Source organism: Triturus cristatus, chromosome 6 (assembly GCF_964204655.1).
Source record: "Triturus cristatus chromosome 6, aTriCri1.1, whole genome shotgun sequence".
Taxonomy (NCBI): domain Eukaryota; kingdom Metazoa; phylum Chordata; class Amphibia; order Caudata; family Salamandridae; genus Triturus; species Triturus cristatus.
Genome location: NC_140589.1, coordinates 985,653,020 through 985,678,388, shown reverse-complemented (window position 1 = coordinate 985,678,388; position 25,369 = coordinate 985,653,020). Strand labels below are relative to the sequence as shown.

Here is a 25,369-nt window from a genome sequence, read left to right as displayed (position 1 = left end):
ATGCCAAGTTGTCATAAAATTAAAACGAATTGGTTTTAGATTAGCTTAAAGCTTCTTAAGCACTGTATTCGATGGTTGTTTAGAGATTTAATTGTAATTTTAATTTTTTTTAGATAATTTATTATCTGTTTTATACCATGATTGTAATGTGCTTTTATGACTCAATTGTCGAATAAAGCTTGATTGATTGAATAAAAGGATTTATTGAACAATCTTGTTTCTCGTGTAAGAGATATGAGCTGTTACAATCATTAGACAGTAAGCAAGAGATAATACGCACACCGTAAGCAGTAAGAAGAAATAATACTGCAATAGCATTGTTTTTTAGCTATGACATATATTCATATATACATACATAAATACCACAGGCTAAAAAGTGAATGCTCATATGATGCTTTTAAATAGTTCTACCCCAGTGTACCTAACCTAAGTGTAGTACAAGTTAAGAAGTAGGTGCTGTTTTCTGTAGTATGGTATATACTAAGTTTAGTATGCCAAGAGTCCCTCTAGGTTCTAGTCCGCTCCATACCTTTAGAATGGAGAGGTGGGTATCTCTTTCTGGGTCTCAAACTCTAACACCCCGCGAAGGGAGTCAGAACACTGGAAGCTGGATTCTCTGCGAGCAGGGATGACAGCGTCTGGTCAGTGCGTCAGGCCGGGATATGGTCTCTTTCGAACTTGTCGTAGCGAACTGTGCAGTCAAGTCGTGCTGAGTCGTGACGTGGTTTGCCATGGTAAGGGAAGGTATGTTTGTACCTGGAAGGTGTTTAGGAATGCTAGCATTGACGTAAAGTCGGGCAGAGGAAGACGTCATGGATGAACCCCTAAGGAATAGTAGTTCATGCATAATAGATGAGTTCTTGGAGAGATCAATAATCCTAGCTAGGGAAAGTCCAGTTGGCTTAAGGGTCTGGTTTCTAAGAACTCGTTGTGGCGTGGGATGGACGGATGTAGGTGACCATGCCTGTATTTGGATAGCATGGATAATACCTAAATAAGGACTGGAATTCTTGAATTCTATGCCTAAATAAGAGCAATGCGAAATGTGCCTATATAAGGACATGATTTAGGGAAACCTATACACAGATATCTAAATCGAAACACAACACCCACTCAATTGACGAATGATCGATATTACTAAATGCTAAATGTGCTAAACAAATAAAATTGAGTATCACATGTTCACTAAAAACATTTGTAAAAGCATACTAAAAGAAGTCTTTGTTAAAAAGTTTGCTATACATGAAATGCAAAGGTGCTGTAGATATTGTTTCATTCTAAGCATATATTTACAGTGAATGCTCAAGTGAATGAACAAAAATATAAACACATATGGAATGAAATGGTCCAGTTATAAAGAAAGGAAAAAGTTCAGAGCCATTTCATGTCATGATTACATAAATGTGGAAAAAGGTGACAACGTGTCCCTGGAAGTGTTTCAAAGAAGTCTGTTCTCTATGAATAGTTCTACTGTAAGCAGAGCTTTTAGCCATAAAATAAAAAAAATCAATATCCACAAAAGTGCGATCTTAGGAAAGTTCAAAATTTTTTCTTTTTGTTTTGAAAAAATGAAGGCCGAATTCATAGATGACATGGTACACTGTGAGACAAATCAAAAGTTATTTGAAGATGCTGGGGAAAACATGAAATCCTCTAATCATGTAGACAAAAATATGCAAAAACAACAGTTGATGGACAGAATGCAGAACAATGTCATACATTCACCCCAGTACAGAGATCCGGGCCTAAATCCGTCGTTTTTTTGCTCACCATGCCATTCCAGTTTGAACCCAGCCATATGCAAATCAGTCTTGACACTGTGCCTCACGGGAACAGTCCAGCCCGAACTGCCAAGCCAGGTCCACCCTGGACTGGAACCAAGCATCCTAGGACCGGTTTCATAAAAAATATGTCTACCGTTGTCGGTGACAGGTCGATTACCTTGTTTAGAAGACTAACTGCACATAGATGTGATGCATCGTCAGTAGCAGTGTTCGTTGCCGATGTTATCTGTGTGCCTGTTGATCCATCTCGTACCTCAGCAGTAGCATGTTGCGTCTGTGAGATCTCAATGAATGCCTTCATCAGGGTCGGTAGCCTCTGGGGACAACACAGAGCGTGGGCCGTTAACGGGTCCAGCAGAGTATCGATATCCATTGGCACGACTGATGGGAATGTTAGACAGATGTCTAGCACGCATTCTTCACTGCAAAGCGGGCAGCGTAGAACAGGTAAGATGCAGTCTTTCCAGATTGGTCTGATGACAGAAACCATGTGGTTTTTAGTTCTCGTAGACGAGGTAAACCCAATAGTTGCACTATGCGCTCACGACACCTCCTTTCCAGCAGAGCATTCTCCAAGGTGCTGAGAGTAACGCTGGTGGATTGGCTTGCCATAGCGCAGCAGTAGGATTAAAAATAGTATTCCTGCGACGATTGCTAGAATTAGCGGCAGACCACCAAACACCGAGTGCATGAAGTATGGAATGACTCCGAAGACTGCTTGTAAAGGTGTTAACAGTCCTGAACATACGGTCTTAAATACATGCACAATACCGCTCGTATCAGACATGTTTAAGATACGTCCCAACATTTCTGTGAAATGTGTAGGGCAATTTGTCCTTAACAGAGCCTGTATCTCAGCCGAAGTCCTTGCAACTTGTAGATCATAGGTTTCTTTGGCCGAGGTCAAAGGCACGGTTTGTTGTAAAAGAATGGGTTTTATTCTGCTTAAAGTATCAATTCGTATAGAAGAGATGTTCAGTGAAGGCCATAAAGGCGACTCCTTGACTGTGTCTATTTGGGGGAACAAGACTTGCATATAGCAAGTGACCCTGGAAGTAACCGTTACTAGATATGGGATACCTGGCAACATGCCACAACAGCTCTGATCATTCAATATGAGGTAACTCCCATTTGAAAGTTGTCCAAACATTGGATTAATCACAGCGGCCGGTGAACCTTGCAGGTGGCAGGATAAATTTGCAGTGGAACCGCTACAGGACCCATGTAGACTAATAGCCCGACACATGAGTGAACCGCTCAGTGCATTTTCACAGTGTGTACCGCTTCACACCCCCCACTCCAACATCTGTGTGTGTAATGTGAATCCCATGATGTCCTGATGCATTCTTTTGTGTTTAAGGCAATACTGAAAATAGAAAGTTGTAACAGGCAGAGTTATTTTGCCATGTATAATCTATACTGTAGCTATTTTTTCTGCTACCGTAAATGCCAACTTTTCTAGTTTTTCAATGCTCAGCACTGTATACTTTGCTCCCCTTTGTGCCAGTTCGATCTGTTTATCAGTGAGATTGTAATCAGAAAACAGAGAAGACGTGTTGATGAAACGCCAAGGCACATAACCTGCGCGCAAGTTTTCTAGCGTCCAGCCTAATGACATAATAGAACGTAATTGAGACTGGCCATGACGCAGCAGGACCAAATCTTGTTCCACAATGTCTACAGCAGAGGATACAATGTTGCCCAATGAATATATCCTGGATGACAGAGTCGTTAACCCATTGTCGACCACAGCGAGAGATTTCTCTAAATTAATACGATCAATTTCTCGTATTCTTTCTGCAGCGTCTGCTTGGGTAAGCTTCCATATTTCATTATAAGCAGCATAGATGCCGGCATACATGAAACGTTTTTGATGCGGTTTTCTTGGACCTAGCAAGAATTCCCTAAGGTTTGCGTCTTCTTTAAGTAAAGATAAGTGTTGTTACACATCCTCTAGTGTAGATGTCTGCAGCCAATCAAGGCATAGTTTTCCTACACTGTATGTTGTTACTACCCTTGGATGCTGTCTTTGAACATAGCATGGGTCTGACCTATTGATTGTTAGACCTTGTGTCTTGTTCAGGAATCTTTCTTGTGTTTGTGTCTGTGGCCCAGAGCAACCATTTTTTCCATTCGGAATCTGATCTGTTGTTTTGTAAGATAGTATGTACATCGACCACCCTCTGTGTAGTGCTATTACTTGCAGGTGTAGGTATGGACGGTGTGTTCATGTCTTTGATCTTGGCTAACCCAAGGCAAGACGTTTGTTGGACAGTGTCATTCAAAAACATTATCTGCGGTGGGATGATGCAGGCTCTAAACAAAGCTTCTATCCCCTGCACTTGCCAATCCTTTGTACCCCAGACAGATTTTGTGTCAATTATGTCTTTCCAAAAGTCAAAACCCTGTCTAGACAGTTGGCCAATAAAGGCTGCAGAATAAATCTGTTTTGTATTGGCTAACATATTTTTCGTTCGTGTTTTGTTCACATTTTTAAAGTAAAACGTTTCTGGATTGGATGTATTATATCCTGAAAAATATGGAAACTTAATTTCAAACGTTTTTGAGGTACCCCTTGTTGGTGTAGGACAATGTTCCCATTGGTTATACATAAATACATTTCTAGGTGTTGCAGATTTATGCAAGAAATGATGACCATAGTGGTTGTAACAAAAAAGCTGTTCATAGTCAGTTGAACCCTCTAAGTATTCATGGTTAGAGAATGCAGCAGACCTTTCTAGATCAGACATCATGTTATTAACAGTCTCAAAGTCCCAATCATCAGAATAGGTACTGGAGGTTATAAAGTCACTTAATGAAATCTTAAATAAGTGTGGAATCTTCAAACATTCTGACAAACCGAATATGTCATAATCCGTTTTGTCCCAAGCCATACCATCTTGTATAGGACTGGCTGTGATGTTCACTGCTGACAAGTCTCTTGCTTCACGATGTGGTGATTTGTGTGGTTTCAAAAGTAAGTTCACATTTTTACTTCCTGTGTCCAAATGAATATATCTTCCATCTATCAACATGCTCAGAGTTATTACTAAAGCTAGCCAAAGTAGAAAGAGAAGTATTCCAGAAATAATCCATAGTTCAATCCATGGTGAAACCAGATAAGTCTTTTTCACGTGATGAAAAGTCTTGTGCTTGTTCTTTGAAAGTTCTTTTTGCTGGTGTCGTTTCAGGCTCGCTGGGATCCTCAGAAAACGTATCAAATTTATTGAAATAGCCAGAAGCAGTTCTGTCAATGGTTGGAATTGCATCAGGATTTGTTGAATTCACTGGAACAGTGGATCACTTGCTACGTTGGTGTAGACTGGTGTGTCAGGACGAACTGTTATTTGGGTTTCAAGAGGAATGAGTTCCATAGCATTGTTGCTTAGTCCTTCATTTCTTACTGTTGGATTCTCAATGATGATGAGTCTTTCAGTTTGAACCTCTTGGATAGTAGCTAGAGGAGTGCTAATTGGTCGGAGTCTACATGGCCTACTGCTTAGTATTGGCCACATAGTGTGGTTTGATGAGGTAGATGGACACAAATCTTTTCTCCTTTTTACCAGCAAGGGGCGGCAGAAGTACTGTTCTTGATCCGTGGATTGCTAGGACAGGTAGCGGTTGTCTGTAAGAATGCCCAAATTCCTTCTTGTCCGCGATCTTCTCTCTGACTAGATCCCCAAGCTTTGAGATCCATACAGGCTTTGCTGGGACGGCTGGATTTTCCCCATTGGTGGTTGGCTTCAGGAAAACGTTGCTTTGTTTTGATCTTAGTTCATTTAAGTCCTGTAAAACAGCCAAACGATCTTTGATATCAAATGGTTTATTTTCCACCACTGTGCCTTTACATTCGAGATCAGGAACCCACATTCTTTTCCCAAATAGGACCTCATATGAAGTGACCCCTCCTAGAGAACTTCTTGGCAAATTGATTAACGAGCGATGGACCCCATAAAGATGTTTGACCCACCCATCACCCAAACCTAATACCCTAGCTGTTATAGACCGCTTTTTATCCCGATTTTTCCTTTCCACAACAGAATTTCCCTCAGGATGGAATGAAGAGGAGTACCGCAGTGCAACGCCCAAACTGGCCATGGCTTCTTTGTGTAAACCCGAGAGCTAAACGCAGGGCCCTGGTCAGAGTGTAGCGTGCCTATTGCGTATGTGCCGATAAAGACTCGCAAATCTTTTATAACAGTTCGAGCGTCAGCCGAGCACTGAGGCCACATCCATAGGAACCTTGACTTAGTGTTTGTAGGATTGTATTTGTCCAAAAGGACTCCTGCACGCAGATAGTCTAATGCTGTCCAACAATGGTGTCTGTACTGGGCGGGCTTCTTCGTAGTCTGGTATCTGGTGGCGTTCTGTACTGCGATCTCTGTTGCAGTCTATGCAGTTATTGATGAAGATGTGAATAAGTGTATTAATTCCAGGCCACCAGTACATCTCTTTTAATGTTAATATTGTTTTAGAGATCCCCTGATGTGACAGATCCTCTCCCAGATGTGCTTCATAAATTAAAGCTGCTCTACGTTCCATGTTTGGAATTACCCTATCCCCCACTCCAGGGATGCGAGCAAACGGAACGTTGTTCGCATCAATTATATACGAGTATTTGAGTGGAAATGTTTTAGGTAACGCTGCATCACTGCCTTTGCTTGAAGCATTGACAGCCAACAATATCTCACTGTCTATTTTCGTTTTTGAACGAGTGATTGCAGCTACGGAAGCCGTTTGCACAGCCCCCTTCGCGGCTTCGTCAGCCAATGCATTCCCTGCAACGTGAACGCCATCACGTTGATGACTCAGCATGTGCATCACTTGAGTGTTTTGTAGTCCGTCTCGCAACTGAACTACTTGTTCCCAAAGCGTTTTGTGCTTGATTGTGCCACCTTTTGCATCTTTGAAACCATTTTGAAGCCAATTCTGTAAATATTCATTGTATGATTGTAGACAGTAAAAAGAATCGCACATTATAAGTGTGGGGAATTCGCGATCCGTATTTTCAAATGCCAATTTGAATGCTTGTAGTTCAGCTCCCTGAGCTGTACAATCTCCTAGAGATTGTGTTTTAGTTACCATTGGTCGGAATTTACCACAGCGCATACGACCTTTAACGATCGCGCAGGCTGCACTGTAAGCTTGCTTACTTTCCGTAGCGGGTTGTGCTGATCCGTCAGTATAAATTATGAATTCATACTGGTCAAGAGTGAGAATCTCAATAGGCAGTGGACATTCGTGTTCGTATTGCAGGAATGCTTGTGTTTTTAAATAAGGATCAAAAACATATTCAACATCTCTTGCAGCAAGAGAATTAACCCATTGTATCCATCTTGGATGTAAAGCTTTTGCATTTGGAATGCTTGCTTTTGTAACTGCCTCTAAGGCTGGTACTGGAGTCACGACAATAATGCGTTTCCCCTGAGCTAGAACTCTTTCTTTTGCTACAGCGGTTTGAACTGCTGTCAGAATTTTATCTGTCGAAGTGAATCGCATTTCCGCTTGTGTGTACAAATGTGATTTGTATGCAATAGGTACTTTTTCACCTTCATTAAAATGTAAGTAGGTGAATACGCATTGACCCGAAATTATTCAGATCACTAAATTGCGTGCATATAAGCGTGTTTGTAAGTGATTTGTTGCTAACAAGTCAGCTTGAAGTGAGCGTAGGATTTCTGTGTGTTCCTGTGTCCAATCTTTAATTATGAAATCAGGATTGATTAATTCGTAGAGAGGTTTAACCCTTTCTGCGTACTTTAGAATGTAAGTTCTTCCAAAATTCAGGAAACCTAGCAACGACTGTAAGTTTTTCAGCGTTTTTGGAGGTTGGAGCAGCGCACAATTTTCTAAAAAGTTTGCTGCCAGGCTTTTGCCTTCACTTGAAAGTTCATATCCTAGGAAAAGGACATTGCGATGGGCAATTCTTGATTTTTTAAAGTTGAATTTATAGCCCTCAGAGGCGAAGACCAGTATAATGGTGTTCACCCTGTTCAAGTGCCTATCCAGGTCATCGTCTGTCAGATAGATATCATCAACATATGACAATGCCTCATCATCAATAATTTGTAGTAACTCTATTACTCTTGCTGAGAATAATCCCGGGCTGTTCTTGAACCCTTTGGGGGAGTCGACAGAAGTGACACTGGGTCCCCATTATTGAGAAAGCTGTCAAGTACCTACTTTCAGGTGCTATGTTTTGACAAAAGAAACCATTTGAAATGTCTAATGTGGTTTTATATTTTTTACGCACAATGCTATTAATTAATGCTGTACTGTGTGCATTTTGCACAGCAAATGTCTTAGAACAAGTGTTCAGGTGTCTGTAATCCAAAACTAGACAATATGTGTTGTCTGGTTTGAAACAGGAAACAACGGATTGTTCATTGATAAGGTGCATGTTTAAATTACCCCTTGGTATTCAAGTTGATCTAAGATCTCCCTGACCTGTTTTTTAGCGTCTTGCTTAATTGGGTACTGCCTTCGTGCAGTAGGTTGACATTTTAATTGGATTTTGTGATGAGGTGGGTCCTCATCCCATCCTATATGATTTTTGTATAGTGCTGGGGCCTGGGCAACTGCCCATTTCCTGGCATAAGTATATTTTAAATGTATAGGAACATGGTTGGAGAAGGCTGGCATAATGATGTCTTCGCCAAGTGGCCACTCCCTGACAAATTTTGGTGGCCAGTCTTTTTATGCTAGAAGTATGTCATAACCCCTTGAAAGTTTTCCCAAAAGAGTGCTTTCACTTTTCTTGGTATGTCTCCCTCCTTCCGGAGTGTTATTTCATATAACGTTTGTGGAGTACTAACCCTGGTGTCTACAGTTTCAACTGTTATGTACTCATTCAAGTACACTATCACCAGAAGTTCCTTCAGGTTCTAGCGAACTATTGTTACTTCTGCTGCACTGTCCAGCATTGTCTGAGCCCATTCTCCGTTCTTGAGTTGTGTCCTCAGAATTCTCGGCATGTCTGATCTTCAGACCTGCTACCTTTTTCTTAGTCAATTGAGGGTTTGTTTTGTTTTTCTGAACGTGTTGATCGTCTCTGGACTTCACGCGTTCTTCCTTGTGATCTGACTGTCCTCTTCTTTCGGATGTCTGTGATGATATCTCAAAGGTACGAGAGGAATGTGTATCAGTATCTTGATACCTGTCAGGTTTTTTCAAATCATCCCTATTCCTGAGGTTATACCTCCTGTCAGAGTGCTCCTTTTGGGGAGACCTACCTTGGGATTGAGAATGTTTCTCTTTTGAATGTTGTTTGTTATTTTCCCACTTCTTTTTAGAAGATGTAGGATTGTGTTTGAGTTCTTTTCAGGACCCTCAGACAATTGTGGTTTAATTGGTTTCCCATCTAAACTGTCTCTGCCTAATTCTTCATAGGATTTTTCTATTATTCTGGGTAGTTCATGTTGATGTTCTGTTACATCAAATTTCCTTAATTTCTGGCGGATCACCACTGATGCTGCCTCCCCTTTAATATTAGATAATATTATTGTTGAGACCTGGTTGAAGTTTTTCAGTAATTTCATACCTAAGTTCAGAGCAGGCTCTGCCCCGTATTTGTTTTGAATTTGTTTCAGGACATCAGGTATTACCGCAATAGACGGAACACCATGTGTTTTAGTAAAGATGGCAGCAAAGACTGTGCCCCAAGTGGTGCAGTCTTCCAGATGTGGTGTGCTCCCCATTGATAGACAGATTGTTAGGATTCTGTGTTTCTCATAAGGGCTAGTATTAGGAAATACTGCTTCGATTTGAGTAATTTTTTTAGCTATCCAGAATGGAATTTGTTCACGTTTTGTGGGCATTTTACCCATGACTGCGTGTAAAGTCTGTGGAGTAATCTTTAGTGTATTCCCCTGATGAGGGGTTTGATTTGGAATGGTTATTGGTGGTTGGACTGTTAAAGTCCGCATGACATATTGTACTAACTGTCTGTAAATTTTTATCAACTCTTTGAGTTGAGTGAGTAATTCATCATCTGACATTGCTTCAATGTCTGGATGTGGTGTGTAGCCGGCTAAAATCGGACATGTTGCTCCTGGTCTACCTAGTGGACAGAGCCTGGTAATGTGATTGTAATGTTTTAGGGCACCTTTAAACCAGATGGTTCATCTTCTTTGAAGAAGTGAAACATTTTTGTGACAGGATTTGATTCTGGGAATATAATCCATGAATAGAATACCTCTGTCTGAAAAGATTCATGTGCCTCTATCACAAAAACTGCTCTACCACCTCTTGGTGTTAGGCCATGTTTTACACGTTTTAGAGTGATGGCTCTCCGTAAATTTGGATGGATGTTTATAACACCCTCATCGGTTTCATTTTAACCTGTAGTATTAAAGGCTGCTACGACTTGGTCAGACGCAGCCTCTGTATTATCCCCGTTTTATGACATTGTTTTTGAAAATGTAGAACAAGTTTCAAGGAAACTAAGATAAGGTGCACAATATTTTGGAACACTGTACCCTTCAACGTTGAACAAACCAAACAGCTAATACATAGGATTCTCGTCCTACTAAGCTATGGCGGATATTATCCCTACCCACTCCAGACGTCTTATGGAGTATTATGAGTAGGGGTATCTGAGAAAAGCACGACTGAGTTACTTCAGTATCTAGCATTAAATTAGTGCCTTACCAAACGTTGGGCGCCATGTAGTGTAGTTCCTATTTCCCTTATAGGATCTGCACATTGGAATGATATACACTATAGTTTTTGCATAGGACTCAGGTCAGTATGCTCCAATCGAGTACATTAAACTTAATTACTTGTGTGTGCCAGCTAACTCAGAGGTCACTAGAAACGTCTTGAATAAACAAGAAGGGATTAGTTTCTGACAACCGCATAAACATGACAACTTTGTTTCCCTTAGAATCGGAACGCGTCTCAGAATCGTGGAAACTATAGATAACAGTTTCACTCAGTCAATCGTGCATGCTTAGTTTCTCCAGAGGTACACAGAAATAGATAGACAGGCGTTTCAATAAAAGGATTTATTGAACAATCTTGTTTCTCGTGTAAGAGATATGAGCTGTTACAATCATTAGACAGTAAGCAAGAGATAATACGCACACCGTAAGCAGTAAGAAGAAATAATACTGCAATAGCATTGTCTTTTAGCTATGACATATATTCATATATACATACATAAATACCACAGGCTAAAAAGTGAATACTCATCTGATGCTTCTAAATAGTTCTACCCCAGTGTACCTAACCAAAGTGTAGTACGAGGTAAGAAGTAGGTGCTGTTTTCTATAGTATGTTATATACTAAGTTTAGTATGCCAAGTGTCCCTTTAGGTTCTAGTCAGCTCCATACCTTTAGAATGAGAGAGGTGGGTATCTCTTTCCGGGTCTATAGCTCTAACACCCCACGAAGGGAGTCAGAACACTGGAAGCTGGATTCTCTGCAAGCAGGGATGACAGCGTCTGGTCAGTGCATCAGGCCGTGATATGGTCTCTTTCGAACCCCTAAGGAATAGTAGTTCATGCATAATAGATGAGTTCTTGGAGAAACAATACTCCTAGCTAGGGAAAGTGCCGTTGGCTTAAGGGTCTGGTTTCTAAGAACTCGTTGTGACGTGGGATGGACAGATGTAGGTGAACATGCCTGTATTTGGATAGCATGGCTAATGCCTAAATAAGGACTGTAATTCCATGCCTAAATAAGGACAATGCGAAATGTGCCTATATAAGGAAACGATTTAGGGAAACCTATATAAGGGTATCTAAATCGAAACACAACTCTAGATACATTAGTCAACAATGGTGCCCGCAAGTCAGCCTTGTGTTTAATAATATCCATCGGAACCGCATCAGGTCCAGGAGTTTTGTCAGCACTGCAGGTCCAACAAACCTTGAATTTCCTCCAGATGCTTCAGACCGCTGATGGCGATAATTACTAATAATAACATCAAATGTCGTCCATCAGTTCACTGAATTTTACACAAACTTATATACGAGTCAGGAACGTAATGCAAGAGCCAAAAACCAGTGCCTTCTCTCATATCACCCCCCAATATTACACCCCGAGACCATGGATGCCCCTAAAATGCCAGCAGAAGTGGCCTTGGCCATGCCACAAAATAAAGCCCCAGGCCCTGATCGCTTTCCAATTTTGTTTTATAATGTGTTCCATACTCACCTGTCCAAACCACAGCCTAGGCAGTTTAATTACGGAGTGGAAATCCAATGCTTCACAGATACTATGCTTAATGTCACACTCACTCTTTTCGTGAAACCGGGCAAAGACATGCTAGGGTGCAGATCATATCACCCCCATTGCCCTCCTTAATAATGATGCAAATTTTTATAAATAGGTTCTTGTCTGCAAATTGAACATGTTGTGGCCTGTCATAATTTCCCCTTTTCAGTCCGGATTTATTCAGAGGAGACATGCCCACAACAACACACGACTCGCTGTATCCCTAATTGGTACAGCTTTAAAACAATTAACCACAATGGTCCTTTTGTCGCTAGATGTGGAGAAGGCTCTGATAGAGTTGAGTGTGGTTATGTATATGGATCTCACTATGACTTTCTTGGCCCCTGTTATGACCTTGATGATCATGGCCAACTACGCTAGTCCAAAAGCCCATGTCAATATTAACAGTATACGATCACATCAAATTTACCTGATGGGCGGGACACAACACAGTTGCACTTTAATATTTTCCCTATCTATGGGGCCCCAGATCCAAGGAATCGTGGCGAACCACTTATCCAGGGGATTTTAATGAAGGATAAGAGCTATCTTCAACAACAATACCATATGTTTTTTCACTAAGCCAAGTCTATTGACACACTTAAAAAGCTACGCAAGGCTTTTTGAAACTTTTTAAATTAGTTTTTTTTATTAATTATAGTAAATCAGCAGGAATGGGGGTAGCTCATCCCATGCTGGGGGACTCCTCCAAAACACAGGTTTTACACACACAACAGGCCCTGTGCGCAAACTTGCAAAATGGCTGCTATCTCAAAGCAATTCCCTCTACAAGTGCAAACTTCCCCATTAGGCATACTTTACAAAGACCTATACAAATGCAGGAAAGTAGCCTGTCCTGGATGGCCATGATTGAAAGCATTAAAATGAACTGTCTTCAGTGCCTTCTTTACGTTGCTCAAATACTCCCACTTAATACCCCTAAACAGGCCCTTAAAGTTCTGCAAACTAGGTTTCTTCATTTCATATGGAAAACTCATACCCCTAGGGTAACGAGAGCTACCCATTACAAGAGTCAAAGGGAGAGGGGCTGATACAACCTGATTTGCTCCAATGCAGCTAGATGGCAGAGATCGGCCTAGCAAAAGAATGGATAAAACCACAGAAACAAACCCTTTGGTTGCAACAACAGTACACCACATCACTTATTCTCGCTTCACTCATGCCACAGACCACCTAATAACAAACTACCTTACTCAACACTGGCATTCTTGATCCACTGGAAATGTTTAGCTCGTTCAGAGAAGATTACCACCTATCCATCCCCTCACCCCGCTGTCACAAAACCCTAATTTAACTCCTATATAGAAAAATGTATTTTTTAGCTCCAAGGAGATCAAGACCATGTAGACTAAGGGACTTTTTCAGCAATGGCCTGCTGTTAAGACTGTAGTAGTGTGTAAGCTGTTAACACTGTAGAAGTGTGTAAGCACCTTCTCACTTCAGAAAAAAGATAGATTTAAATTGATGCAAGCACAGGGAGATGACGGACTGAGAGTGGTAGAGAGCTCACATCGCACGATGCACTACTTGAGTTGGAAGCTATTACATGTCTCTATCAAGTTCTAAATCAAATCATTGGGCCAGTCCGCCATGCCTATATGAACAAATGGGAGGAGACACTATGAAGAGACATAAGATGCAATATGGTCACGATTTCCATTTGCTCCAAATACAAGGAAAATGCATTTAAAAGCCTACCCAGATTGTATTTGAATTCAACTAGGCTGCTACGGGTATCTCTGCTGAACTTAAGAAATCACTGAATGGTGCTCCCCGGATCCATTAGCCATAATTCTTGGTCATCCATGGGAAGACAGAACCTACCCTGTATCCTCCATAGTGACTGCATACTCACACACTTTTCATCAGTGGTAAGGATTACTCTCACATCACTGGAAGCAAACATCTGCCCCCCATTTTGACTTTGGTGGACAAGAATTTGTCATATTTTTGCTATTCAGAAATTAACAGCACTACTTGCCAATAAGATGCCCAATTTGAAAAAAACCTGGAGCCCATTTAAGACTTACATAAAACAGGGGCAGGAGGCTGGAGAATTGCCCGCCACGTCCCCGACCTGATGCGACAGAGCCGCTATCACAGAATGTGAGGATCATCTGAACATAGTTCCACAGAATCAGAAGCTCCTAATGTAGACTAGGATTATTCGTGGCTCCTCGTACAAAGGATGCACTTCTGCACTGATTCCAAAAGAGAGATGGAACTGCCTTCTCCCCATGAAAATCTGACTGATGAATTTGTGTAGTGAACTGACTTCAGGCCCTTCCACCCAGTGCAGTCTTAACGCATGGGCACGCTGGGCAATTGCCTGGGGGCCCTACGAGCATTTTTATTCCTGTGAGTGGTTCTGTAGGAAGGGCCCAGTGCACTGCTTCGCCCAGGTCACCCCCTACATAGCACCGAGAGCTCTACGGTCTGAGAACGAGCACCTGGCCAACATCCCCAAATTCAAGAGAACACGTACCGGAGGCCGACGTTTCTCTGTAAAAGCGTCCACTGGTTGGAACTCCCTCCCACGCTCCCTCAGACTGGAGCCCAACTACCTGACGTTCAGGAAAAAACTTAAAACCCTCCTGTTTCCCAAATAAATCCTTCGCCCTTATCCCCCTCAGCAGGTTTTAATCTTCACAGCGCGGGGATGCCCTCGGGTCACCAGGCGCTTTACAAATTGCTAAAATAAATAAATAAATAAATAAAAATAAATGCTGTTAAGACGGCCCTGCAGTTCTACCCCCACCCCATTTCTTTTCTTTAAACCTACCCAGCTCTCTCCTCTAGCTCGCCCCTCTTAACTCTCCAGCTCTGTTTATGAATCATGCCACTAACCCCAATATTGTGTGTCATGGAGCTATTGTTGTATTGTTAGACTCAAACCTGCTTTTATTGTATGATTTGACAAATAAGGAAGGTGCACTCAACAAGAGTCATTCAGAACCACAAGTAATGTCCATTTATCTTGCTTTTATTCCATAAAGTTGTAAAGAAAACGGCAAACGGCCAACGCGTTTCGTCCCTTTTGCCAAGGAACTTCTTCAGGGCTGTGAAAATTACATAAAATCCAATTACATTACGACAACCAACATAAACATATAACAAACTTCAACTATACATGAGACCATAAACAAACATTCATATATAAAAAACACCATATATATTAAAAACAAACAATCTACATGTATCACATTAGCAAAACGAACATCACATATGTCCACATAAAGACAATTGACGTCACAATCAATTGAGATATACAATTTGATAAAAACCATAAAGACCTAATATTAGTTTCTGAGATAAGAATATTCTTTTTGTATCATAGTCATATACTCAGTGTAAGACAAATTTATGGGAAACAGATTAGTCATCAATACAAATTAATGAATCAAACGAAGAAAAATTAAGTACAATAAGAGTAGACTAAAACATAAGAAAGGAAATATATAATTAAAAAAGAAGGGAGACATTTCAATAAAAAGTGAGCGATTTCAAAAAAGAATGAGAGATTTCAAAGAAAAAGAAGAGAAAGGGAAAAGAAAAGAATATATTGTAGATGTGAACTACAATTGATAGAGTCCAAAGTCCACCTAAAACCAAGACAACTAAGGAAACAAGATGCCAATAATAAAGTGATAGAATCCCAAACTTATATATAAAAATTAAGAAATAAATATATACAGAATTCAAAGAAAGCACCTAAAACCCGTGATTAAATCAGAAAAAACCATAAGCCAATACCAATAAGGACTACATAAAAACAACAACATCTCACCTATGAATTAATTGACATGAATAATATTGGAAAGGCGATTCACACAATATCCACTAGAATCAAGATCGATTTGCTGGAAAATATTCAGCACAGATGTATATAGATGGAACATCAAAGTACGAATCTAATAATCAGAGAGGGATAAATATAATGTGACATCGTCCAAAGAATAGATAAGTATCAATGGCATACTCAATACACATCAGAAACATCAAGGGAAATACAAGAGTCATATAAAAACACTAAATCATTCACCAAAATCAACAAACACATCTTTTCTACCAATTTATAGTGTATTTCATACCACTGTGTAATCATCCCTCAGAGTGCAAAGGGAACACATCAGTTACACTGCACATCATTTGCTCAGTAAATAAATGAATAAACAAAATAGTATCTCACCAAATAGTTATATAAAGGTCACTTCCATATTAAGATAGACCATAAGGACACGAGGTATGGTGCCAATAACAGACACAGTTCTTTGTTGTTATAATCCCGATCTATGGGCACAAGAAAATAATAATATACGTTAAATCATCCCGGATAACAAATAAACCCGACATGTAAGTAACCACATATCGATAACCGCTTTAATTAGGTCAATCGCATGCACAGCAACAAGAAAGAAGCAATGTCATCAAGAACACTAGACACTAATAATAGTGTTCCATGCATCTACCTACTCTAGTGCAATTGCTTCATATCTCTTAAACAGTAAAGACTCAGAGTTAGAATAAACGTAAAAATAACTAACCATATCCTAAAAACTATATCATGTGGTCTGTCAAAAAACGACGATTCATTATCGTACCATCCAGTCCGTCTGAGTTTTAATAGGGAAAATCACTCGCGATAGTCCTGTTTTTAAGCCAAACGGGCAGCACCCATTAAAAAATTATAATAACATTTGCTCACTAGTCCCATGGCATAGCAACCTCCCTAAGCGTCTGGGAGTTAATAACTTACTTGCAGAGGACAAACATGCCGAACAGCATAATAACTGGCAGCAAACTATAACCCACCGCTCGCACCAAATTGAAAGGCATCAGGAGTGAAGCGTAATTGACGCATCTACGTCAAGACGCTCTGCAGAATCAAAAAACATAGAAAACGACGTATACGAAGGGAATGTCCTTTCGCACATGGCAGCCATCTTATGATGCCTACAAAGCTATCAATGTACGAACAGCTTCAATATATAACAATGTTGGCATCAGATTCATCTAAGTAGATGGAAACAATATATTACACACATAATATAACAAAAATACCGCGTCTCATTAGAACTGAAGTCTGGACACTTATAAGCTATATCCTAATGATAACATTAAGCTTTATTGGCTATAACGTTAGTAAAAGCTATGTCTAGATCCAAACAACAAGGCAAATATCTCCATAAGTATGGTGCATATTTTTATTGACGTAGTCGTCAAAACGTTAGCCATGCAATTGTACATCCACAGTGCACAATCTTTAATAGTAACATAAAAATACCGCATCTCATTAACGAACGAATTAGGGACAAAAAATATTATGCAGAACGTATTATAGAGAAATACTTATTACTAACATTAAGTTAGATTAGCCATGGCACTGGGCAATAGAATAAAAACATATTAAAAGATTTTAAATAGAGACTGTATCTGAATTGAAACACTAGAGAAAGTGTCACCATAAATATGGCGCTTATATTTGATTTTAGACATATTGACCAGGTGTCAGCCATCCAATTATACATACATTGAAGCCGAGCATTGTACAGGATCATGTGATATTAAAGTATATGAGTTTCACAGGTACAAAAGAAAGAGATCAATCTACATGGCTGGCAAATACTAAACAGCAAAATAAAATAACAATATATCTAATAAGACGGCAAAAATACCACCATGTCATTAGAGTGGAAAAAACAAAATAACCGAAAAAAATATAAATAGAGACAAAAATGAAGAAGGAAGATAACAAGATGTGGAAAGGAAAAGAGACAAAGAATTTATCAACATGAGAATACATCAGAATCCTAGAGATTATATGACAACACAACCTCTCTTACGTATATAGGCCAGTCGTAATGCAACTATAACCTCTCATACGATTAAAGGTTAATCACAATGTGACTATGTATATGCCAAAACAACTGAGAAAAGCACCCTTTTTTATGACTAATACATAAGATGTTTTACCGGTCATCCAGGATAAAAAGATATATAAAAATATACACTTCCTCTCTTATCCTATATTTTGAAATTTCATCCAGAAAATCATATATAGAGAAAATCAAGTCTTAAAAGGCCATATCAATATCATTAATGCCTCATCAATCTAGGTACTCATCCCAGAAAATAATGGAACTCTTATCAGTATTATGGCCCATCTGAGTGGCCCTTAGACGACATATCCATTTTGCCTCTTTTTGTCTAACCTGGAATTCCCTATTGCCACCTCTATTTCCAATTGGAACATGGTCAATGCCATGAAACCAAAACGAATTGTCATCAGGGTGTACTTTTTTGTAATGTTCACTCAAGGGATATCTGTTGTCACCATTAAGTATCGCCCTACGATGTTCCTGTATTCTAATCTTTAATGGACGAACTGTGCTCCCCACTTAAATGATCCCACAAATACATCCTATCACATAGAAAACATGTGTGATATTACAATTCATAAAATGTAGGATATCATATGTCTTGGAAGTGTTGTAGGAAAAATTGAAAATGTTATTCTTGCCACAGGGGCAGATATTACATGATCCACACATGAAAAAACCTTTTGGTTTCGGCGGCAACCAAGTTTCATTAGTATTGGTAACATAACTGGGGCATAGGAGATTGCACAATGATTTACCCCTTTTGTAAGTAACAGAGGGTACATTGTTAAGACAACTCTTTAAACCAGGAACCTCTTTTAAGATTCCCCAGTTCTTCTTTAGTATGTTATAAATCTTGCCGCTATTGGTATTGTATTGTGTAATGACTCTAACAGAGTTATTGGTTACAGTTTCTTTATATTTATTTGGTTTATCTCGAAGAGTATCTTCTGTCCTCAAAAATTGCATTTTTTCTATTGCTTTATCAAGAAGCTCACTTTTGTAACCCCTCTGTAGAAATCTATTTTTAGATTCTGCGATATTCTAAAGATATGTAGTTTCTTCACTGCAATTTCTCCTAATCCTTGTTAATTCCCCGTAGACCATCCTTAATCAGAGCATTCTATCCTTAGTAGGTGTGCTGATACCTTGGTAAGATTCCTCACACTTATTCCTACTCACTTTGTCTGCTAAATGTAAAACATTGCAGCACAGTTTTAAAAAAAGTTTTTGGGGGTATTATATGCCCTGACTAGACCCGAAGGTATCAAAGCGCTTTACACGAGCACCAGTTGTGTTACAGATGGACACATTGATTGTGTTAGGCCCAGGGAGATTAAGTGATTTCCCCAGAATCACAGGATGTATAGCGTCCCTCCCGAGACCCATACCTGGTTCCCCAGCTTCGAGGTCTACCGCTCTAGCCTTTAGGCCACGTCTTCTTCCACATCAAATCATAACCATATAACTGAAGCAACCTATTCAGTACTTCTTCACCTTTTACCTGATGATGTGTTCATATTATGCTGTCAAGTTTATTTCTCATTATTGTTAGTTCTGCAATAAATGTTATATTTGTTTTCTTTTTGCCTTGTCTTCCCTGGTGTAATGATCATATATCTGACTTTTAGATACTCCGGATGTCACTTTGTACTACACCATAGATGGAAGCAAACCAGACCTGTTTAGGAAAGCTGGCTATGGGGAGAACAGTACTATAAAGTATAAAAAGCCTTTCACGTTGCCTGATGGCAAAGTCACAGTAAAAGCTTTGGCTGTCACAAGGTAAGTAGAAACATACTTGCATGTGATGTTGCTGGTAAATAATGCAGTGCAGCTAATTTCTAGCAAGCAACACTGTCCTATTTGTCAACTTTTTTAGGTCTCGCCTACAGCCATCTCTTTCTCTTTCTCCCCCCCCCCCCCTTAATAATTGGTTATTGTAGTTCAGCTGGCATTCGCTTTAGTATAACCCCCATGGCCTTTTACAGGTGGAAATATCCTAAAAAGTAGCTTGATACACAACACCTGTTTTCCGCCCAGGGGCCTCTGCTCTCTATATTGGCTTATCCCATTGATTGTTCCTTCCCCCTCCCCTTTTTTTATGTATTTTCATTTTCTAAGGCCCGGTAGCTGCACAGTGCTTCTGGCGCCACTCACAGCTATTTTTTTGCTCCTACGCGTTTATTTTGTACTTAATACTTATGCTGTGAGCCATGTTGATATAGTAAAGTAAAACAACCAAAGTGACACCCTTTGCATCACAATGCCTGTCCACGCACCATGACACATGCTCACACTGCACCCATTTTGGGATGGTTGAATACATTTCAAGAAGACCGCTACATGTAGGAAAGCATGGTGATGAATGCACACTTACAGCAACCATTTTTGAATGATTAAAACCATTCCAACATGGCCGCTTTGTGTGCGTATATTGTCACATGCATCACGATGCGTCAGAGTCTTATTTGGCTGTTAAACTTTACTATTTCAACATGGCCAATAGCCATTTTCAGAACAGTAAAGTAAAAATAAACAATCATTGGCAAAATCAGTATGTCAGCACTTACCCTTTAAAGGTGAGACCTACAGGCTTTGCCAATGCTTGTTTTCTCTGTGATGAAAAATATCTAATAAACAACTATCTTCTACGTAGTAGACTTCAAAAACAGAGTAGCTGTTGTGTGGCATTTGTCTAAGATGCATCAAATTAAATGGAACCACAGTTGCAATTTTAATAATGTATCTATTTATGGTTTGTTTTATGAAGCATTGACTCTATCCGACCAAGTTTCAGTGAGCTGAGCAACATATGTAAATTCACAATAGCATCAACAGAGTCAACCATTTGATATACTTATTAACAGAATCAACAAGAGTGGTGTAAAGATTTACTTGGCTAGTATGGGAATTACATTGGGTTGCTATGTAGAACAGACATAGAAAAAAAGGGTATTTATGTAAATAATTATGTGGTAGTAAAAATATTATATGAGGTGTGCATTTGCAAAAGGTTTAAAAAATAAAACCAGAGGTATCTGATGGAGACATCCAGCCGCAGATTACTTAACTTTGAATTCACCCAGGCGCCAGTCTGGATCTGGAAATGTTTACAGCAGTACCTCTGCGCGCCAGGGGACGGCATCCTACAGCTCCGTGGTGATGTCGTCTCTGGATATGACGTCAGTGGAGCCATAAAAGTCCCCTCCAGCGCGCGGACGTCAGTTTCTTCTTTTCCGGCTGTAACGCAGATCTGGAGAAGCGGTTCCTCCGGCCTTTTGTTTTTAGACTACTTCAACGGCTTTTTGCATCTGGGAACAGTATGCCTATGCCTTGGGTTTTAAGAGGTGCAAGACCTGTACTCAACACATATCGGCTACGGATCCGCACTCCATCAGCATGTGGTGCTTAGGAGAGCACCATGACTCTGGGGAGTGCGACGCCTGTAAGAGGCTGAAGCCTAAGTCCTTGTGGGAAAGGCGGATGAAGTTGCTGATGGCGAGGCTATCCCAATCGAAGTCCAGGCGACTTTGATCCCCTTCCTGCTCTGAAGTTCTTGAGTGGGCCGGTCAAGGAGCCGCTCCTGTGAGTGTCACGCATCAAAGTCGCAGAAACCCTATCAGAAGGGATCCAAGTCACGGAGGTCGGCCTTGCGAAGTCGTGCCGTCGTTGCTGGTTCCTCCTGGTCCTTACCGGAGGTTCCAGCGCAGGAGTTGACCCGAGCTTTCCTCCTTATCCTGGAGCTGGAATGGCTATGGCCCAAATGCAAGCATATTTTCAGGCTGTGCAATCCTTCTTTGGGTCGACACCTCTCCCTGGTGCGCCTCTGGGCCCCAAAGAGGTTGAAGAGACTATGATTGGGAGTTCGCCCTCGGCGCTGGTCGAGGACCTCAAGTCCGTACTGGATGTCTTTATGGCATCAGGACACAGCCCGGTGTGGCTTCCCGTAGTGGCACCGTTGGCGTCAGATGAGGTGGTGGCCAGGATGCCACCTCACTGGTCTACACTGGAGACACCATTAGTGATGTACAACGCCGCCCAATGTCAATCGGCGCTGGAGATGCCACCTATAGCCACGGCAGTTTATACACCATCCCCTCTATTGGTGACTTTGTCATCTGATCCATTATTGGATGTACTTCGTCAGGGTGTCACTGGTTTTGCACCTTTGCTTCTATTACGGAGAGTCTCTATATGATATTTACTAGCTATTTGGGCAAGGCCGATGTCTGTCGAGTGTGCCATTTCACATCGTCATCGACCTGCTCCGGACGGCTCTTCTTGCCTTTCTCAACACCCAACTGCTAAAGGGTTTGTTGTGCAAACTGCTACAGCTTCACCAAGTGTGGGGGATTCTCCTTTGCTTACGCCAGGTAGAGAGTCTAGGTGGTTGGAGATGTGTGGCTGGAATATCTTTGCGTCGACTAGTTCGGCCTTGAGGTCGTAGAACACATCATGTGTCCTAGGTAGGGCTTCCTTTGCTTTGTGGGACTCTATCGAACACCTGCTTCCTTCCCTTCCTGAAAGGCTGAGCTCTCTCGGCATCATGAGATGGAGAGATTTAATAATAAATCAGCAATGTACCCAACTGATTCTATTGGCAGAGCTATGGCTGAATCAGCTACTCTCCGTAGACATGCTTGGTTGTGTGAGTCAAGATTTCCTGAAAATGTTCGTGAGAGTTTAAAAGACTTGAATTTGATGGGCCTTGCTTATTTGATAGCCATGCTGATTCTGCTGTTCAACGCTTCATTGCTAGCCGTCAATAATTGGACCTTTATCAGGTTTTTTGTTAGATTTCTTAAGTTTCCACGGCTGTGGTTCTTATGTGTAAGATCTGCCTCTGGTATGTCTTGTAGCGTTGAGGTGTAAAGCACTACTTTTTGCATATAATGAGAAATTTTTACTCTGGATTTGACTTGTTTCATCTCCGGATGGTGTTCACAGCTGGGTAGCTGGTTTATTCTTTCAATTAACTCTAATTAAGAGCTAGTCACATGAGTTTATACCCCTTTTTGGGTGTGTGACTTACTCTATGTGGAGTATTGGTTTGCTATTGTATAACTCTTCAGAAATACTACTTTGGTAGTCTAATTCTTTACTATAGATCTCTCTGTTATACAGCTTAGTCCTACTTGGACTTCGTGTTATGTTCTCGTAAGAACTATTATAGTGAGCTAAGAGTGCTCTTTTCCTCTTGTGATACCGTTTCAGAGGGTTCTGTAACATTTTCACGCATCTATGTTTTTTTCTAAACCAGTGGATCCTGTGCAGCTTGTTTTCTCTTAGGTGGTCTACGTATTTATTATAGGTGCTACAATTCTTTGAAGATTGAGCAAGTTGGAATGCTGCTCTAGTTCAAAGTTTATACTTTGCATTCTTTTGGATGCTATTTGCTTGTGAGTTCTTCCTTTAGGGTAAAGCAACAGTGTGTAGCGTAGACATGATTGAGTCATCAAATACAGGCAATACCTATACATGCTCTGCAATTTGGTGCGGTAAATGGGTAGCTAAAGGTGTGTGATTGGTCCAACTTGTCTCAAGACCAATGTAGATGTGGTTGGCATTTATCCTTGAAAGTCTTGAAGACTATTTTTTGATAGATTTTTCTTCTTCTTATGTATACGTGGTTCTGCTGATCCGCATATCCTATCTTCTGGAGAGAAGGTACTTGTTTATTCCAGCATTTCTCATTTAGTGAGGATTCATAACTGCTTTCTCTTGTGGTTTTCAGTCTATCATTTGACAGACAGCATTTTTCGTAAGTCAAGTCAACCACAGTGTTGCAGTGGTGGCGAAATTACCCGCCCTCCTTTGTACTTTTGGGTTTATGTATTTTTGCTGAATATCTCATTTCAGGGGTAGTATACATCATGGTTTACGGTATATACATGATAAAATGTGCTGCTGTATTTTTAATATTTTCTTGTATCACAGGTATCGTATGTGCCTGTTGTTGACAGGATTTTATTTTATGAGATATTTTGGAACTGCACTTTAAGGTGTGCCCCTTCTTCAATATTATTGAGAAGTGTTTCTTAGAACTGTTTTCTCAGTTCTAGTTTATCCTTATGAATACATGATGGTAACATATGTGTAACACATATTTGTTTTTTTTTTAAAAAGAGAAAAGAAAGATGTTTAGTCAAAGAAGCTTTTGAATCTCTTTTCTAGCTTGCCCTTGTGTTTGAGCTTATTCAGAGCTCGAAATAGTATTCAGTTTATTGCACTATGGCACTGAAGGCTGTATGGAGGCAAGCTTTATATGTTGTGTCTACTGGCAGTAATTATTGACCAGTTAAATTCTGTGAAGTGCTGGGTCAGTTGGAGTATATGTTACGCATTTATGTTTGTATATATTTTTATGTCTATATATGTATCTTGTGGCAAGATGTTATACTATCGGTGCGTAGGAAAATTATGGATTGTCATTCATCTTTCCCTTGGGGAAATGAGTACTGAAAGTAATGTTTTGGGATTTTATCATGAGAGTTCTTTTTATAATTCTTTATTGTCATGAACAATGCAGATTATAGGACTTTTATTATACTTTTGACCCTTTTTGGTCATCCAGCTTTCTTTCTCCTTTGGGGGACAGGGGTTCATGTCTGTCCTCTGACAGCTGATTCTTAAGGGGGTTTCAACCCTTTTTTTCCTTCAAGGACCGATTATCTCGGACTTGTAAGGTTGTTTTAATGTATATGTTCTGTGACAGTGATTCATGTCTGTCCTCTGACAGATGATTCTTAAGGGGGTTTCAACCCTTTTTTCCTTCAAGGGCCGATTATCTCGGACTTGTAAGGTTGTTTTAATTAATATGTTCTGTAACAGTGATCATGGATTCTATTAAGAGCCAAGCCCTTGTTCTGCTATTCCTATGTACATACGGTCACTCGTTAGTTTAACCCGTTAGTTCTCTGAGAACTTTCAAAGGATTAGTTCGCAGATCCTCCACTAGTGGGATATTAAATCAAAGTTAAGGAATCTGCGGCTAGATGTCTCTATCAGATGTCAAATTTACTTACCTCCGGTAATGCTATATCTGGTAGAGACATAGTCTAGCCGCAGATTCCTTAATGTCCTACCCATCCTTCCGCTCTGCAAATGATTCTTTTTTTTTTTTTTTTAAAACCTTTATTTCTTCAAGAATCTGGACACAGCTATTCAGCCGACAACCCGGAGGTTCGGCAGCTTCGGTAGGAGAATACAAAGAATCGTACACAGTGCATTGAAGGAGCAATGAGAAGGTTCCATTTTTAATAATTACAAACACACAACAAACCCCAGCAAGGCAACAAGACTGAATGCCCACGGTGTTAGCCCCTCAGGGGGAGCCGGACCCCAATCGTCTAACAGTCACAGTACTATGATAAGAGGAAAAAGGGGGAAAAGCAGAGGCCCAAGAAGTCGATTAACCATCACATCTGCATACTGAGCTGGAAAGAAGTCAAGAAGAAAGCTGTT

The 25,369-nt window shown here is 40.3% G+C and overlaps 1 protein-coding gene across 1 annotated transcript in view; it reads left to right on the top strand.

Moving 5' to 3' along the window:
- Nucleotides 1-25,369, top strand: part of DZANK1 (double zinc ribbon and ankyrin repeat domains 1) — a 1,028,117-nt gene that overhangs the window by 89,742 nt on the left and 913,006 nt on the right. The window contains exon 3 of the mRNA XM_085611767.1: nt 19,534-19,687. Within this exon, the coding sequence (XP_085467893.1) occupies nt 19,534-19,687 (154 nt within the window). The remainder of the gene's footprint in view (nt 1-19,533; nt 19,688-25,369) is intronic.